Source organism: Equus asinus, chromosome 4, assembly GCF_041296235.1.
Source record: "Equus asinus isolate D_3611 breed Donkey chromosome 4, EquAss-T2T_v2, whole genome shotgun sequence".
NCBI classification, from domain to species: domain Eukaryota; kingdom Metazoa; phylum Chordata; class Mammalia; order Perissodactyla; family Equidae; genus Equus; species Equus asinus.
Window position 1 is genome coordinate 109,874,556 of NC_091793.1, and position 19,512 is coordinate 109,894,067.

The following is a 19,512-nucleotide window of genomic DNA, read 5'->3' on the forward strand; positions in this document are numbered from 1 at the left end:
CTTCTGACTCTCTTTGCAGAGATAGAAAGGTCCCATATTATCAGTATCAAGAGTAGTGTTTTCCAGAGTGTGTTTCATGAAATACTAGGTTTGTGGGATGTGAAGTGGTATGAGGTGAATAAGAGGGTTCTAGGGTCAAAAAGTATGGGGAAAACTGATTATGAAAATCTAGTGGGTATCTTTACTGCAGAAATACCAAGAGATTGCTCTTATGTTTAGGGCTTCTGAAACCAGTAAGATGCTTTTTGTGAAAAGCATCTTGAGAGTCAAGAGTCAGGTGGGACCCACTGAGGCAGTGCTGATCAGAGAACTTTTCCCCCAAGTCTTTGTTTCCAGGGCAGCCTTTCAGTGTGGATCTTAAATTCATTTCCAATAGTCCCTCATGATTTCCCAGCTCTAGGGACCCTATTGTTGCTACGTCCTTGAAAAAGAAAAACTAAAATAAGCTTCAATGATGAGTTTGATGATGACTCTAATATTGGGATAGTTAATATCTTTTGCAAATCAGATCGTCTTTCCCCAACACAGTTTAGTCTTTCATGGCTCCTAAATGTGACAGTGAATGTACATTTTGTTTTTAAGTGGCAGTTCAATTTAGAGCCATTTAGTTTTATTTATTTAATGATCATGTCAAGTATGGAAAATATGACAACTTTGATTTTTTGAATGGTCAGAAATGCAAGAAAAATAAATTCTGCTTCTCTCAGACAGCATCATACTCATTCATGGGAAAGAAATATGTTCCCATTTAAGATGAAAGGTTCTTTGCTTTTATTTCGTAGCTCATATTGGAGAAAAAGTCTCAAGGCCATTTACAGTTTATTAATTCATCCCACTATACAATCTCTTTATATTGGGGCTTTCAGGTCATTTCCCCCACTCCCCTTAGTAAAAGATAACTCCAGGCGCTTCAAATCAAATGAATTAGAAACAAAGCCATTATAATTATAATTATAATTATAATCTCCCTACTTAGAGATGGATCACAACTTAAAATTTTCTTTTAGGAATTTGGGTCATGTTAATAGAAACTGTATTTTTCTCTTTAGAACACAAGACCAGCTTCTGACAGTCTGGTCCATATGTTAATAATTTTGCTCTGGTGCCAGCATGTTGTGTGTGAAGAGATGCTGTAAACCACAGCTGTGGGGAGTGACAATTGTGAACTTTACTGGCTTGCACATGTGAGATATCAGGAAACTGAATAAAATGCCACTCAACTGAACTTGAGAGTTGAAAGTGGGAGAGAAGACCGCTAAGATTTTATAAAGGTTCGAATTTAGTAGAGTGGTTCCATTCTTTGCATTTCACGAGGGCAGTTCAAGTTACACAAAAACCAAATCAACTGTTTTCCAGGTTATTAGGTTTGCCTTAGCCACAATAGTGGTTTCTGGGTAATCAGTGGGATCACCATGTGGTTAACCTGGTTTGGTGTGTAGATGACGAAGAAATCCACACATCATCTAAAATCAGTTGGGTTCAGTCAGTTTGGCCAGACAGCAATCTCATCAGTTACTCAGTGGTCTATCTTGAATATGATCAAAAATGCTGAAAGGACCACACAATCTTTAATCAGGCCATCCCAGTTGATAGGCTCTCTCAGCATTTCTGCTCAGTACTCTGCACTGCTGATTTCTGACCTTGGACGAGAGACTTGAATACTCTTTGCCTCAGTTTCCTTTTTTTGTGGATTGGGGACACAGCTCACAGGGTTTTCATATTAAATAACTCATTTCACACACTTAGTACAGTATCTACTACATTGTAAACATTCAATAAATGTTAGTATTTAAGTATTATTAACTCTTTTCTGATCTGAAGCAGAGTGACAAATATAGGGCAAAATAAGTGAATTTTTCTACATTTATTTCCTTATCATTGATGATTTTTTTGAAAGACAGTAGATAATATTATACAGTACTATAGATTCTCTCTTTTTCTCTTTCTTTCTATTGAGAGTTTGTGATTTCTGTGTTTTAAAATAATACCTTAAGAAGATAAATAGGAAAGAATAAAATAAACTCCGAAATCTTAAATCCTCAGTTTATTTACTTTATTTTCTAGTTATCCAACCCAACATTTAATGAGGCTCTAGGAAATAGAAAATTGGATATTCTGTAAAACTCTGATTAACTGGATCCCTTAATTAATAATATTTTTGTAAATCTCTATATATATGCTCAAGAGATTGTTACTATGCTGTGTCAAGTGATTTAACTTAAACTAAAATTCTTTGGCCAGCTAGGACCTCTAAGGGTTCCACGTGGCTCCAGTCAAATCCCCTATACCAGCAACATCTGCATCTCCACTCAGCACTGAAACTCTGTTAACTATAAATTTAACAGGAAGCCTTTGTTCCCAAAGCTCAGTAAACATTCATCCAGCCCTCTGGATGATGAAACCCAGATACTAAGAAGGCGAGGAACTCGTTCAAGCCCTCCTAACAAGTAAGTGACAGAGCTAAGGACAACACCTAAGTGGTTTGACCCCAGAACTCACAGTCTTAACCACTTCACCTCTGCAATGCAGGCCTCAAATAGTTTGAGCAAAGAGTCTGAAATATTAAGAGAGAATTGCATGGCCAGAGACCAGCAAAAAGTTCAGGGTAAGTGGAAGGAAGTGAGATGAGCTGAGGCCTGTTCCTGGAGGGTGTTGCATGTCATGTTAAATAAATTTTAATGCTACACAATATATTTATTGACTCATTCATTCACGTATATTTATTGAGTGCTTACTCTGTGGTAGGCATATTGTGCTAAGCACTAGGTATAGAATACTAAATAGAATAGATTCGGTGCCTGCCCTCATGGAGTTTAGACTCCAATGAGGAGTCACAGGACAAAGTGTTAATTAGATTCATGGGTAGCTTTCAGTGTTCCATTAAGGAATATCTTTGGCTTTGATGAGACATTCTCTAGGAACATTTAAACCATAAGTCTGTTTCATTCAGGTTTATTACTCATCCATGGTGCTACACTGATTCTGCAAATGGTTCACAGTCAATTGCTTATCTCCTTGGGATAATGAGCCATAGTTTTCTTGGATAACTGAAAGAAGAATCTGTGATATTGATATTTGCCAAGAGATCCATCTCTAGAAGGCAAGGATCTAAACATCTAAAATGTTCTGATACATTGGAACATCTTCAATAAACTTTTTTTTTTTTTAGCAGTTACTATGTGTGGGGCACTTTAGAAGTCTTATATAGCAGGTAGTGAAGGAATATTTTTGAATTAATGATTGAGAGTGGAAATAATTAGTGCTACTTCAAAGAGCTTGTAACCCTTATGAGGAATCAAGTCATTTCTAAAGATAAATACCAATATAAGAGAGAATATTTACATTGACTTGAAGAGACTCAAACACAAGTGCACTGACTAGCTCCAGCCTCTAGAATTAGCATAGAGTTGTATTGCTTTTAGAGTTCCTTCTTCAGAGAAATAATCTTTTTTTGTTGCCCTTTATTCTCAGTAGGTTCTATTCTTTAAAAAAAAAATCAGGGGGCTGGCCTGGTGGCATAGTGGTTAAGTTTGTGCACTCTGCTTCCGTGGCCCAGGGTTCACAGGTTCGGATCCTGGGCGCAGACGTATACACACCACTTATCAAGCCACACTCTGACAGCATCCCACAGACAAAATAGAGGAAGATGGGCACAGATGTTAGCTCAGGGCGAATCTTCATCAAGTGAAAAGAGGAAGATTGGCAACAGATGTTAGCTCAGGGTCTATCTTCCTCACACACATAAAAAATCAGTAATTAGTTGCATCCCAAGTCTGTAGCATGAGACTTTAATTTAGAAATTTTTTGATATCAAATGGTTATTCTGCATGCTGTATCAGCTCCATAAAACCAGGGTCTCAAAAATCAATGCCTGTACTTAAGAAATAAAACTTACTTTAACGTCATTCTTCAATACCATGATACATAATGTTCACTGGAAGAGGCTTTCTGGGCACTGCTATTTTATGAATTGCTAAAAACAAACAAACAAAAATCACATATGTGTGTGTGTATGTGAGGGAGAGAGAAATGTGGGTGTGTGGGCGTCCAGAAAGCCTGTGGCAGTGTAGCTTAGATATGGATAATGCTGGTTGATTAGGCATGTTGCAAGTTTTGTTTCCTAAAGAGCGTTCCTTTCTCAGTATGCTCTCCTTATTTTCTAGTTTCTTAAGCTGCTGTAAGTTTTTCTCAAAGACACACATCGATGTTCAGACTAGGTCCTTTAGTAAGGGAGCTAGGTGATCTAGCTCCTTTAGTAGTCATTTCTTGAAATAAAGTGAAATAATTGGTAAATGTGAAAATTAGACTTGGATACCTAAAGATCAAAAGTTAACCTTGAATGCTTTCAGAGACTCAGTAGAAAAAAGATTTATATAAGTGATGATTACATTCATATTAGCACCCAATTTTTCAAAATGGCTGGTATTTGTTAATATGCAAACTGAAAGAAGCATAATTTTTTACTAGGAGAATATATATTATGAAGATGTTGAAGACAAGCACCTTGAATTCCTTAATCTTAAAAACATTGCAGGGAGAAAGGAAAAACTATACCTTTTTCCCCTCTCTCATGTGCTAAGGAATAAGAGTGACAGAAAAATTAGAGATCTAAATAAGCTCACTTTAGCCACAATAGTAAAGTGAAGAAGGAGTAACTGAAAAGAGACCACAGAAAGAGAGTCATTGCTAGTTGCTCATGGTGATCAGTGGTGAAGAGAGCATTGGCAAATTAAATATCCAGACCTGGGTAACCATTATTTCAGCTTCCTCCATTTATCTAAGCCACACTCCCTCCCGCTTCTGTTGCCTACCAAACTGCTCAGAAAAAGTACATCGTGCAGACGTTAGTTTTATGTTCTTTATGATGTTCTTTCTTATTTCCCACTACCTAAGGGGTCTCTTAAGATGTATTTTATGACTATAGATAGAATTACAGAGCTGGATGGAAGCCCAACACTGCTCAACCTTTTTGACTCCAATTTGCATCTACTGATCCACTGTTACTCTTACTTGCTTGTTGTTCAACATGATATTGCTTTAAAAAAAAAAAAAGAATTTTTTTCGAGCAGTTCTAGGTTCACAACAAAATTGACAGGAAAGTACAGAGATTTCCCATGTATTAGCCTCCCCGACACATGCATAGACTCCCTCATCATTAATATCCCCAACCAGAGCGGTACATTTGTTACAACTGATGAACCTACATTGACACATCATTATCACCTGAAGTCCATATAGTTTACCTGAGAGTTCACTCTTGGTGTTGTACATTCTGTGGGTTTGGACATACGTACGATCATTATGGTATCACACAGTATTTTCACTGCCCTAAACATCCTTTGTTCTCTGCCTATTCATCTCCCCACACCACCCTTGATTTTTTTATTGTCTCCATAGTTTTGCCTTTTCAGAATGTCATATAACTGAAATTATACAGTATGTAGCCTTTTCAGATTGGCTTCTTTCACTTGGAAGAACTGAGGTTCTTCCATGTCTTTTTATGACTTGATAGCTCATTTCTTTTTAGCACTGAATAATATTCTGTTGTCTGACACACCTTGGTTTATTTATCCATTTACCCACTGAAAGACATCTTGGTTGCTTCCAATTTTTGGCAATAGTTTTTTGTGTGGGCATAAATTTTCAAGTCCTTTGAGAAAATACCAAGGAGCGGGATAGCTGGGTTGTATGGTAAGAGTATGTTTAATTTTATAAGAAACCACCAAACTGTCTTCCAAAGTGGCTGCACTATTTTGCATTCCCACTGTCAATGAGTGAGAATTCCTGTTGCCCCACATCTTCACCATCATTTGATGTCAATATTCTGGATTTTGGCCATTCTAATAGATGTATAATGGTATCTCATTGTTTTAATTTGTATTTCCCTGTTGATGTGGAGCATCTTTTCATATGCTTACTTGCAATCTGTGTATCTTCTTTGGTGAGGTGTCTGTTAAGGTCTTTGGCCCATTTTTTAATTGGGTTGTTTGTTTTCTTATTGTTGAGTTTTTGTATTTTGGATCAATCCTTTATCAGTTGTACCTTTTGCAAATATTTTCTCTGATGTTGCCTTGTGAACAATATTGTTTACTGCCCTGACCAGCTCTCTAATTTACAGCCTAGGTAAAGTTTTCACATGTCCTGGCCACAGATGTCACACAATCTTTTTTTGGCACCAGCTGGATGTTACACTGTTCTTTGTAGTTCCCTCTCGCAAAGGATTCCACCCCTCTTCCCCAACATTGCCTGGTATTAATCTAGATGAAGCTGTATAATCACAAAGGGTGCCATGGGTGCCATGGCAGAATGCTATAATACAAGTGAGTCATAGAGAGCAAAAGTGATCTAAAGTCAATGGCAGGCCTGGGATAAGAATCCAGTTTCTCAGTTTCGAGTCTAGCATCCTTTTCATTGCTTCCATGCTCAAGAAGAATAACCAAAGAAGCATTCACAGTGCCAAGCACTCAGTCATCATTCTGCACAATGGAAAGTTAATAGTATCTTGTTTTCTGAAGCCCTGTGTGGTTTTCTCAGTCTTAATTGAAAACACAAGGAAACATAATATTGTGCTTCACACAGGGAAATCATTTAACTGACCCACAATCAATAGATAAACTGTGTTGAGCAGAGCTTCTAGGGAGGCACTTTTTATCTGCAGTAGTCAATTTATTCTCTCCTGCCTGGGCATTTTATTTAGGATTCTAGTCTTAAATCATGAAATGTCATTTTTCTGTGTGCAACTATCTGACCCATACGAGATTTTACTCAAGACTTTGGCTTTATTAGCACTTGTACTAATGGGTATGTAGTCGCTGGTATCCAAACTATCCATCTTTGGTCACACATGCGATGACTACTCTGTCTGAAGTATCTGAAAGAGCAAAATAGCAAAGCTTTTGTCCATGGTCCCACCAGTGACTTATGATACCTTAATAAGGCCTGCCTTCTCCATATTTTCTCCCTGCAAAGATTTTTTTCATAGTTAGTAAGTATTTTCATTGATAGGCAATGGAAGGTAACTTGTTTTTATGCTTGTAAGGATAAAATAATAAATATTTTTATGCTATTATTAATATCTAATTTAAAAGTGAGAAGCCTCTTGGGAGTTTGCCTTATAAGCTCTCTGGAATTCTTTAAGATTTCTCTTCTAGCTTAATAGTCTACATCTTCCAGATAGAATCCTCTCCCTTTCCTGTCAAACTCCTATTCATTCTTCGAGGCCTAGCTCATTTGTTGCCTACTCTTCCATTTTTTTCCCATTCTCCCAAGAAACCTCAGTCTTCTGTCCTCTCATGTCACTTTAGTTAGGTATATTATAACGCTTTCACTGTAAATGTAGTGAATTGTTTATATATCAATCTTTTTCCTTTCCTCAAGAGCTTCTCTATGCTGTCCTCTCTTTGAGACAAAGAAGTGTAGTTTATTTATCTTTGTGAGAACCATTGAGGGTGTTTAATGTATTATTTCAAAGTACAAATAACTTGGACATCTATTTCAAAACTCTCCCTCATACCCAGACACTAGATGGTCTACCGGTACCCAACATTTCCATCAATAGAATCATTTCATAGATGTTTTGTTTCTAGAAAGCTTTCCATACCATGTAGACATTTCACTTGAGTGAAGTAATATGTTTATCCATCCATTAATAAATTAGACCTGGATTAGTTGTCAGATGAGAACAGTAACCTGAAGGTTTGGAACATAGGGGAGGTTTGATGGGAATATGGAGGAGGTCTGTACTGCCTGGGAAAGTTCAAGGATGGGACAAGGAAGGAGGGGGAGTTGGTTGTCCGGGTAGGGAGGAGACACAGCATTAAAGCCACGTTGCACCTTCAGAAGTGGAGAGAGGAATGTGAAAAGGGGTGTGAAGGAACTTGAATGTGTCCTTTGCCTAAATTACAGTTTTGTCCAGGTCTAGCCTTGGTTGCACTAAAAACTGCTCTGCTGCATCTGAATGTTGCTCTGAGATTAGAATAAGCGATTCTCACATGTCAGTGACAACTGAGTGCTGGCAGTTATGTGTGTGTGGATTTCATTTTTTTCAGAATTGATAAAGTATTCTTGGATAAATATCAACCATCTAGGCCCCAGTACTTTTGTGAACATATATCATGTCATTTGGTAGCCATGTTATTTCCAAGCAAAATCCACCAAAAAATGTGGAAAAGGTAGACAATATCCAGAGCTTTTTTAACCTGGCTCTATCAAAGGGCAGATTCTTGTCATTAAGATAGACTGAACTGGCAACTTCCACTAATGTGGCAATAAAATGCGGGAAACAGAGAGCCTCAGCTCCACTATTGACCATGTTAGGACAGGGAAGCCTAGTTACCTCCTTGAAACAGTCTGGTGATTCGTACAGTTGTTTGCTGGACTGACATCCCGTTTGTGAGTTTTAAAGCTTAAGGAGGAAAGGAGTTATTTTTCCTCAGCTCTACAATTTTGAATTCTCTGGGTCACTAATCTTTGAAGCTGTAGTTCACATTCTAAATGAAAAAGAAAGAAATCAGCGAAAACATTGGTTTGGCTTCCTTCAAACAGATAGTCTGGAAGTGTTAATTATGCAGAAATTTCTTAAGATGGCAGGCAACTGCCCATTAAAAATCGATACAAAAATGGAGAAAGAATTTCTTTTGGGCTTTGAATTTCCCACATGCACGATAAAGGCAAGGCTGTGTATTCAGAAAAGAGAGTGAATCTGTTATCAGTGCATCTGTCTTCAGTAAAACAGCTGGGAGGACAGGCTGGTCTCTTATTTACTCTTGATTCCTTCCCTCCACAAAACTATTGCCTTTTCCATAAATATATAAATTATCTATGTTCTTTGCTGGAGAGATTAAGTGGGCTGGGAACTCTGCCACCTCCCACCCTGCCCATTTATTGATATCAACTCTCAAAGCTGTAAATAAAATCCAGGGGAGAAAGTAAAAACTGCACAACAAAATCTAACATACTTTCTTGGCCTCCTACAACTGTGTCATATCTTTTGTCACTATTTTAAATTACCTCAATGTGACAAATCTAAAGCAAGTCCTTGCTATAGATTTAGGATAAATAGTTATGTAAAGACAAACTAAGTTTTTTTTTTTAACATAAAAAATGCTGTGGTATGTTCTATGCAACTACTGAATTTAACTCATATTTTCATTAGCTACAGTGTTATTAGCTGAAATCAGAACATTTCAATCATTGCATGTATCACACCAGCAAGTCAGTCCCAAGCTGATTCCCTACACATTACCCACCCAACCTATTGATAAGACAAAGCAGAGTTCATTGCTTACTGCAGTAAGGGAAAGCACCACTTCTCAAAGCTTTGGCAGTGGGTTGGAGAAGGAAAGGCAGGGTCAGAATTTATTGAGAATCAAGTTTGATTTAAGCTGGGTCTTTCAAAGTGAGGGAGCTTGGTTAGGATTAGGTTAGGATCACAATACAACAGTCCAGGATTGGTGGAAACAGCAAAGTGAGGATTTTGAAGTGAGGGATTCATAGAATTATAGGGCATAAACTGTCTCTTGATATTTCCATTGAAGAGTTGATGAGTCTTTGGTCTTTTGAGAAGTTCCTGTAATGAATAATCAAACTATTTGCCTGGACAGGAGCCTCCCGGAAAAAGGAATTCATGCTAACGGAGACAGGAATAGCACAAGGGCATTTTCATGTGGACAGTAAGGTGTGATTTCAGTTCTCAGTATCCAAGCTGACTATAGGGTACATGGTTTCAGTTCTCCCGTCTACTCAGATAACAGATGAACTGAAGCATTTGAGTTTTTGTTTGCAGCTCTCTTTTCTTTGTAGCATTTTGACACAAGCCTTTTACATTTCAGCATTACTTTGCAATCTTTATTAGCTTATTAGCCTATTTCTCGTGTTAGGGAAAATTAAAACAGGAAAATTTTCCAGACAGATACCTACCAGCAGTCACCATGGGAACCCTGCAACAAATCCTGTAAACCTGGAGCGGGCAGCAGAGGGAAGCCGAATTCTATGCTTGATTATTTAAAACAGCAACCCATCATTCTGGGCAGTTCTTAAGAGGCGACTGATGAAATCATGGGTGCTGGGTACTTTCCAAGAGTTGAAAATCCTCTGAAGCAAGCAGGAAATTGCCATCTTTTAAAAGTTGCTGCTCTGTCTTCAGATCGTTTGTCTCCTTCTCTTTAAGTTGGAAGCAGGGAAATTGTGTGGGATCACTGGAAGCTCCATTTCAGATTCTTTCTTAACCCAGTTCCCACATAGGATATAAATTCCATCAGAAGCCTCTGGCTTCTGTTTTCTCTCCGACACATGTGGGTAGTCACAGTTTCAGGAAGCACAGGAGGGTGCTCTGGGGCAATGAGACATCCTTAGCTGAAGAGGCCATCTAGGGGTGAAGGACTGAGGATGGTTAACATTTGAAAGAAGTATGAACACTGTATTTACATTTAAATTAAAATGGAAACTTCTTATGCATTATGTTTCTGCAAGGTGTGTGTGGTGCATCTGCTGAGGTCTATTGTTTATTCATGCTGTAAATCCTTTGAAATGTGTTAAAATGCTTCCCACTCATTATAAAGCTCCTGCCACCCCTGGATTACGACTTTGATGTCACCAATCCTGCTTCAAAGGGTTCTTTCTGGGCTATTAATCACAGTTTAGCCTCTGAAGATATCGCCAGAGAAAACATTTGGACATCTTTCTGCTAGACTTGCTAAAAACTTTGAAATCTTGAGTGTCTCGCATAAGCACAAATTGCAGCACTTCCTTTCATTGACAACTTTTTATTTTGCTACAGAATCGAATGACATTGTAGGTAAAAATGCAAACAGGTCTCTTAATGTACTTGGTTTGGGAGGGGAGATGTCAGAGAGGAGGTGAAGGGTGGATGAGTGGTGAGGAGAGAAGAGTTTGAGCAGGCCGTTCAAACCCTTCGAAGATAAAAAGCAGAGGAATCAGAGTGGCCAAGAGATCGAGGTTCAAAGGGGAGTTGCCTTATCATTTTTTTCTCATCTTTCATTTGGTTTTTGACCATACAGAGCTCACAGCAGCAAATTAGTGAGATTCCCTGGTCTTCTCTTGCCTTCCACTCTGCTTTGAGACCTATGTGAACTGTTCTCAGCAAATAATAATAACGATAATTCTAACAACCACCATCACCACCACCATCATCTTCATCAATGCTAGCTAAGATGAAGTGCGCACTTACCTTGTGCCAGTCCATACTGACAGAGCTTTTCATGAATTATCCTGTTGATTGCCCGTAACAACTCTGAGAATTAGGTAATATTATCTTCATGTGATAGACAAGGAAACTGAGCTTCTGAGATGTTAATTAACTTGTTCAAGGTCATGCCCCTGACAAATGAAAAGACTGGTCAGCTCCCAGGATTCAGAGGCTGCTGCCAAGCTCTTTTTATCCTCTGGTCCCTGTGAGTGGCTGGGTTCCTCCCTGCATGCTGAGAGACCCATACAGCCAGATTTCCTCATCCATGTCTACGTATTAAGCCTTCACAACTTCTTGCCCAACCTCTCTTTCAGGGAAACTGCCAACATCTTTTTTCTTCTATGTCCATCTTTTTCAATGACTAGCACTGCCCTAGTAGGAGACTTCTTTTTAAAATCGATAAACACATATAACCTGAAATCTACCCTCCTAACAAATTTTTAAGTGTACAGTACAGTATTGTTCACTATATGCACATTATTGTACAGCGGATCTCTAGAACTTTTTCGTCTTGCATAACTGAAACCCTGTACCCATTGAAAGCACCTCCCCGCTTCCCTGTGTCCCCCAACCCCCAGCAACCAACATTCTGCTCTCTGCTTTTGTGAATTTGACTACTTTAGATACCACATGTAAGTGAAATCATGCAGCATTTGTCCTTCTGTGACTGGCTTATTTCACTTATCATAATGTCCTGCAGGTTCATCCATGTTGTCCCAAATGGCAGGATTTCCTTCTTTTTTAAGGCTGAATAAATATTCCATTGTATGTGTATACCACATTTTCTTTACCCATTCGTCCTTTGATGAATAGTTTGTTTCCACTGTTTGGCTATTGTGAATAATGCTGCAATGAACATGGGAATGCAAATATCTCTTCAAGATTCTGTTTTCAATTTTTTTGGATAAAACCCAGAAGTGGGATTGCTAGATCATATCTAGTTCTATTTTTAATTTTTTAAAGAACTTCCACACTGTTTTCTACCCGCAGTGCACAAGGGTTCCCTTTTCTCCAAATCCTCACCAACACTTGTTATTTTCTATTGTTGTTGCTTTTTATAACGACCACCCTAGCAGGCATGAGGAGATATCTCATTGTAGTTTTGATTTGCATTTCCCTCATTGTTAGTGATGGTGAGCATCTTTTTCCATACCTGTTGGCAATTTGTATGTAATCTTTGGAGAAATGTCTATTCAAGTCTTGGCCCATTTTTTTAATCAGGTTATTTTATTTTATATTTTGCTGTTGAGTTGTAGGGGTTCCCTATATATTTTAACCTCTTATTAGACATATGGTTTGCAAGTATTTTCTCACATTTGGTAGGTTGCCTTTTCCCTCTGTTGATGGTTTCCTTTGCTGCACAGAAGTTGTTAGTTTGATGTAGTCCCACTTCTCTATTTTTGCTTTTGTTGTTTGCGCTTTTCGTGTCCTGTCCAAGAAATCATTGCCAAGAAAGATGTTATGAAGCTTTCCTTCTAAGTTTTCTAGGAGTTTTATAGTTTCTGGTCTTACAAGTAAAGTCTTTAATCCATTTGAATTGGTTTTTGTATATTGTATAAGATAAAGGTCTATTTTCATTCTTTTGCATGTGGATATCTACTTTCCCAACACCATTTGTCCTTTCCCCATTGTGTAGTCTTGGCACCCATGTCAAAGATCATTTGACCGTATATATGTGGGTTCATTTTTGAGCTCTCAATTCTGTTCCATTGGTCTGTATGTCTGTCCCTCTGCCAGTACCACACTGTTTTGATTACTGTAGCTTTATAATATATTTTGAAATCAGGAAGTGTGACACCTTCAGCTTTTGTCTTCCTTCTCAAGATTGTTTTGGCACTTTGGGGTCCTTTGAGGTTTCATATGAATTTTAGGATTTTTTTTCTATTTTTGCAAAAGATACCATTGGGATTTTGATGGAGATTGCATTGAATCTGTAGTTCTCTTTGGGTAGTATGGACATTTTAAAAATATTAAGCCTTCCAATTCATGAATAAAGTGAAGAGTAGCAGAATATACTACCCCCAAATCTGCCACTTTGGCATAAGGATTATTTTGAGCTGAATGCAATTGAGAAGAAGCAGATACAAGAAAAGCTCATTAGCCTTCCCCTATTTGCCTAAAAGCAGGATATAAATTTGTAAAGATGTCCCCCCTCTCTTCTCTACTGGGAAGGACAGAAGTTAACCAGAGATAACTCTAGACCCTTATCACCCAGAGACAGCTCCAGAGGAATCTATATAACAAACTTTACTAACTAACCTTTAACTTAACGTTAGCTTCCGTGTATGATTACCTTCCTACAATTTACTGCCCGTAGAAATTCAAAGTTCTTTTCCTTGGTCTTGTCACTTCTTTACAATTGTATTGTTCTTCTTTTGTTAAGATGCTATATAAGCCCAGGTTCTAACTGCCCCTTTGAGTTACTCACCACTGAGTACTCCCATGTGTATCTGTGATGCATAGGTTAATAAACTTGCATTTGTTTTTCACTTGTTAATCTTTCTTTTCTCAGTTCAATTTGAAGGGCTCCAGCCAGTGAACCTAAGATGGATAAAGGAAAAATATTTATTTCCTCCCCTACAACAGGATGTCTTTCCATTTATTTGTGTCCTCTTTAATTTCTTTCAGGAATGTTTTGTAGTTTTCAGTGTACAAGTCTTTTGCCTCCATTAACTTTATTTCTGAGTATTTTATTCTTTTTGGTGCTATTGTAAATGGGATTGTTTTCTTAATTTCCTTTTTAAATTTTTGTTGTTAGTGTATAGAAATATAACTGATTTTTGTCTGTTGATTTTATATCAGCTACTTTGCTAAAATCATTTATTAGTTCTAAGAGGTTTTTTTGTGAGATCCTTAGAATTTTCCACATGTAAGATCATGGGACCTGTGGACAGATAATTTTACTTTTTCCTTTCAGATTTAGATGCCTTTTATTTCTTTTTCTTGCCTAATTGCTCTAACTAGGACTGCCAGTACTATGTTGAATAGAAGTGGTGAGAGTAAGAATCCTTGCCTTGTTCCTGATCTTAGAGGAAAAACTTTCAGTTTTTCACCATTGAGCATGTTAGTTGTGAGGTTTTCATATATATGGCATTTTTATGTTGTGGTAATTTCCTTCTATTTCTAGTTTATTGAGTGAATTTTTTTTGTTTTTATTTTGCTTATGATACTAATATAAATTCTATTATATGAGAAATTATTTGCAAATAATTTATAAATAATTATTATTATTTTAAATAATTTATATCATGGAAGTTTCAAAATTTTCCAAATTTTTCAAATTCAGATCAGATCATTTGGAAAATTCAGAAAAATACAAGGGCACAAGGGAAAAATTACTCATGATCCTATTCTTTAACATTTCCTTCAATTTAACTGTTTTGTCTTTTTTGCTCAGGTAACTTGGCCCAAACAAGAGCCAGGATAACAGCAGCCTCAAGATCTTTGCCTCCACATTTCAGTGCTGGGAGAGCCAAGGTGAGTAGCAGGTTTGTGCTGAAAGTAATGTGGTCTACTGGGTACTCCTGCCTTGGGGATGATCCTGGCATGGGCAACATTAGTTCCCTTTATCTGGCCCACTACCTGGGCAATCTGGAAAAGAGATTCAAGGCATTTAGGAATCAGGGATTAGGAAATTTGAAAGAACATCATGGAATCCTTGTAAATCCTGTGTTGGGGAGGAAAAACTTTTCCTCTGCCCTCTTAAGTTCCGTAGTTGGAGTCCTATGAATTAAACTCAAACTGACAGATTAGCAAGAGAAAAAACAGATTTGAATCATATATGTACAAGAGTTCACAAAAAAAGTCCTTCAAAGGGGCCACTAGAACATGGGGCTTATCTACCATCTTAGTAGAGGATAAAGAGGAGGAGAAGTATACTTCCAGGAGAACAAATGGCCTTTGGGAAAAATAAGTGGTCCTGTAGGAGAATAGATGGGAAGTAGTATAGTTTTGTGATAATGTCTGTTTTGGTAATTCCTTATCCCAGTGCTGACTTCTTGTCTCTGGTGATAGGAGTCAGTCTTCCCTGGTTGTGAAACTGCTAGGGAGGGCATTTATGACAATTGAATTCTTTTGGGAAGCTCTGTTTTTAGGCACCTAAGAGGAGTTCAGAAAAAGCTACTTCTTGCAACTGTTGATTCTCAAATGTCTTCAGCTCAAAATAATTCCTATGCCACTGTGGCATATTTTGGACCCCTTCACCTGATTCCCAGAAAGACTGCTTAAGATACAAAACAATGACACTTGAAAATAAAGTCCATCTAGGAAGAAATAGAGCATTTTTCATTGAGGCTGTCACTGTCCTACAGAGGACAATAGCAGGAACCAAATGGAGTCAGCAGGGAGGACAGAAACCAAACCCTTTCCTGTCATTCCACTTTACCCTCTGAAAAATGAGCGGTGCGCTTGTCTGTGCAAGGGGCTGTTAGGAGGGTTAATAAATATCCTGCTGAAAATATTTTTAACTGTTCCATCCTTCCAGCTAATGTTTAGCAAGGATCTCAAGGACTGGATGGTTAATGTCCATCACATATACTAACACAAAAAACAATTATCTTGAAGGTGATGGAGTAATAAACAGGTCACATCTCTGAATTTTCTTATCGTTTTGTTTACATTGAATATTAAATAATTTATTTAGTAAAGAATAAGCAATTCTGCCACACATAATACTATTGAATATTATCCAAAAATTGATACAGATGTACATATCTATACTTATTTCCTCTGAGAATAAAAGGCTTACTTTCACATAACAGTGACTCAGATGGTTTTTGTTATCAATAATTTTTATACCCAAATTGATATTTCAATCTGGTGTAATCCTCTACTTTTCAACGTTCTAAGTTTGTGGCAAGCTAGCAGAACTATTTAACATGGGTTACATGGGCCCCTAGAAGAGATTTGCATAGGAGTTTCAGTGGTTCTGAGTGCCTTTTGATATTACATGTGAAATTTTGTTTGTGTTAAATACAGTTGATTTTCATTATTCATGAACGTTATGTTCTATAAAGTCACTATGAACACTGAATGAACAGATACTGAAGCATGCTCCTAGCGGAAATGCATGGTTAGGTTCCTGCAATCTTCTGGTCACAACATTTTTGTCAACTGATTAATATATAACCTTGTTTTATATGTGTTCCTATTTAAAGACACCTTATTTAACTTGTATTTCTTACAAATAATTAATTATGTGCAGTATTTCTTTATATAAAACAACATTTCAATTACAGTATTTATGTCATCCAACTGGTCCACAGCACTATAACTCATACCTGAACAAAGCTTATCTAACAAATGTATGTTCTCCAATAGGCTCATCATAGCCTTCTTGCACTTAGGAACACTAGACAGACTTCAACACTATGCTTGTGGGCTATTTTAAACAGTGAAATCACCAGCCAAAAGCACAAAAGTGCAAAAAATGTGGGGCTTAAATAGACCTCGAAATAGACATTTGTTTACAGCATGAGAGGTGAAACAAGAAGGCAGACTGTCACCTTGTTCAACCTCAGCTGGAAATACGTGCATCAGGTGACTCAAATGTTTCACCATTCTGCATGTCTGCAAATGTGAAAGCACTGCAAGTATTGATTTTGAGGTTACAAATAAATTTTAGCTAGCAGGCAAATTCACAAATATAGAATCCACAAATAATGAGGATCAACTGTATATATGTGTTTTGGAGTCATTGGTTTCCACCAGATTCTAAAAGGGATCATGATGCAAAAAGATGAAAGACTCTGTGTAATATTCTCTGTCATCCATATTCCCCTCCTTTCCTCAATTAGATTTTTTGACTACTGGACTCTGCCAGGAGTAGTTCCCCTGCTTTCCACACTCAGAACACCAGTGCAGTGTTACTTCCCTTCCTGCACTGTCTGCAATTGTTCAGGTCCTGCCTATGTGAAAAGTGTGCCCTCTAGTGTATGGTGTGTATTTCCATCAGTGTACAGTCATGCGTTGCTTGATGGAGATGCATTCTGAAAAATGCATCATTAGACAATTTCATAGTTATGTGAACATCATAAAGTGTACTTACATAAACCTAGATGGTATAGCCCACTACACACCTAGGCTATAAGGTACTAATCTTATGGGAACACTGTTGTATATGCAGCCTGTTGCTGACCGAAGCATCATTATGAGGTGCATAACTATAATAATAATGTATATAGGTGAGACGAAAATGACTAGAGATTTGTTTTCACTTGGAAGGGAGGTGAGTTAAAAGTTATAATTAAGGCATTGAAGAATATGAAGGGTAGCAACAGCAATAAAAAAAACCTCCACCAGTTCCTCTCTGCCTTATCTAAGATAAAATAACAGAGGTGGCCTTATAGGAAGCTGGCACCCAACACATTCAGCACTGCTCACCTGGCCGGGTGTCAGTGCGAGTCTTGCTTTCCCATTCAGAACTATGGAGGCTTTTGAGAGGAGTGACGCTGTAGGGATTTTTTCCTTAAGGTATGGATGGATCACTTGATAGCAGTAAAAATTTTTGACAAAAGGCCTTGTCAAGAAGATAAATATAAGCACTTCTGATGTTTCAGGATGCAAATAGTGGGCACTTACTGAGACCAGGAAAAAATCTTTCACTTTTTTCTTTTATTGCTGAACTCTAGCTGGTTTATGAGACTTTTTGGAGTCTATATCTTTATCCTAGAGTAAATTTAGTTGACAGATGAGGCAAATCTTTTTAATAAGATCATGCTTTCAGACTGATTTTATAAGTTGTATCAAACTGCACAGAAAAGCAGTATATAATTTTTATCAGGGAAGCTTTTGGAATCAGACAGAACTGGGTTCAGATCTGGGCACGGCCAATTATTAGCTGCAAGACTCTGGGAAATATACTTAAAACCTCTGAGCTGTAATTTCCTCATATGTAGAATGGGAATAATAGTACTTACCTCATAGGGTTGTTTTGAGAATTCAATGACATAATGTAGGCAAAGTGTTTAACACAGTGATTTCACATTGTAAATAATGTTTTATTACTAACATTTTGATAACCATCTAAAATGCCATGTGTGGAGTCCATGTGTGTACAGAAGCTTGCTCATTTCCTTGGGGTCTGTACCACAATTTGTAAAGCTTACTCATGACTACTTTGAAGGCTAACCAGTACCTCTTACAAGGAATCACACAGACATTTGGCATGTAGGCAGAAAGCAACGCTTGCTCAGCTCCAGTTGACGTATATTGTTGCATAAATTGGTGTTGTAGGAGGAAGGTATACTGGGTTAGACAGACAGTGGTTTTATCCAGAATATCTGTTCTACTGATCATTTTGAAATTAGATTCATTGGGAGTATTTTCTCTGCCAATAAATAAAAAGATCTCCTTGATGTGTTGCCTGGGTGCTAGTACTCACCTTCTGCTGTTGAAGATAGCTCTTCATCCTTGATATCAATCATTAAACTAAAACTAAATCCAGCACAGTAATGATGAAAGGGGAACTGACGTTACTTCCTGCATGTGTGCAAGGCACTAGTTTTTGTTAACCACTTTTACTGATGAGGAAAGCAGAGGCTTTGAAAAGTTAAATAAGAAGTCCAAGGGAGGCTGGCCCTGTGGCTGAGTGGTTAACATTCCGAATGCTCTACTTTGGCGGCCCGGATTCGCAGCTTTAGATCCTGTGTGCCAACCTTCTCCACTCATCGGCCGTGCTGTGGAGGCATCCCACTTACAAAATAGAAGCTTCGTAATGGATATTAGCTAAGGGTGAAACTTCCTCACCAAAAAAATAACAAGTACAAGACCACAGCTGGTAAGTGGGATCTCCAGAATTTGAACCAGGTGTGTCTGATTCTAAAACTCCATGGTCTTCTTTTCTAGTCTTGTTTCCTCCTATCTAATGTAAAAACTTGAAAGATACTTTGGAGAAGACTGTTTTTTTTCTTGTGAAATCCATACCTTTGGGAAGAGGTGTTTGCTAGATGATGCCCCTAATAGAATCTACTTTCTGGATTGTTTCTGAGACTTTTTTTTTTTAATTAAATGAGGCTACTATTAACTAAATTAGCCCTGCAAGACAAACTCTTAGGTTAGACAACAACCTTCTCATCTCTTCTGGTTTTGATTTTTTGGAGTTCTTTGGAGTTCATGGTAGGCCTGGTGCAGAGGTCTCCTAGTTTGACGGGCCAAGAGAGTCAACTTCTGGATCTGTTTTAGATCCACTCTGTATTCAGAAGAACCTTGTGACTAAACAAAAATTCAAGAGACCCTTGACCAACCCAAGACCTTTCCAAATTCTTAAATTAGAAAATACCCTGATAGTGTATTATTTATTCTTTAAA

At 37.7% G+C, this 19,512-nt stretch overlaps 1 protein-coding gene across 7 annotated transcripts in view; it reads left to right on the top strand.

Annotated features, from left to right (window-relative positions):
* MYO3B (myosin IIIB) overlaps nt 1-19,512 on the top strand; it is a 414,167-nt gene that overhangs the window by 222,230 nt on the left and 172,425 nt on the right. For all 7 annotated transcript variants that reach the window (XM_044768737.2, XM_070508081.1, XM_070508082.1 and 4 more), the window contains one exon: nt 14,604-14,683. In XM_044768737.2, the coding sequence (XP_044624672.1) occupies nt 14,604-14,683 (80 nt within the window). The remainder of the gene's footprint in view (nt 1-14,603; nt 14,684-19,512) is intronic.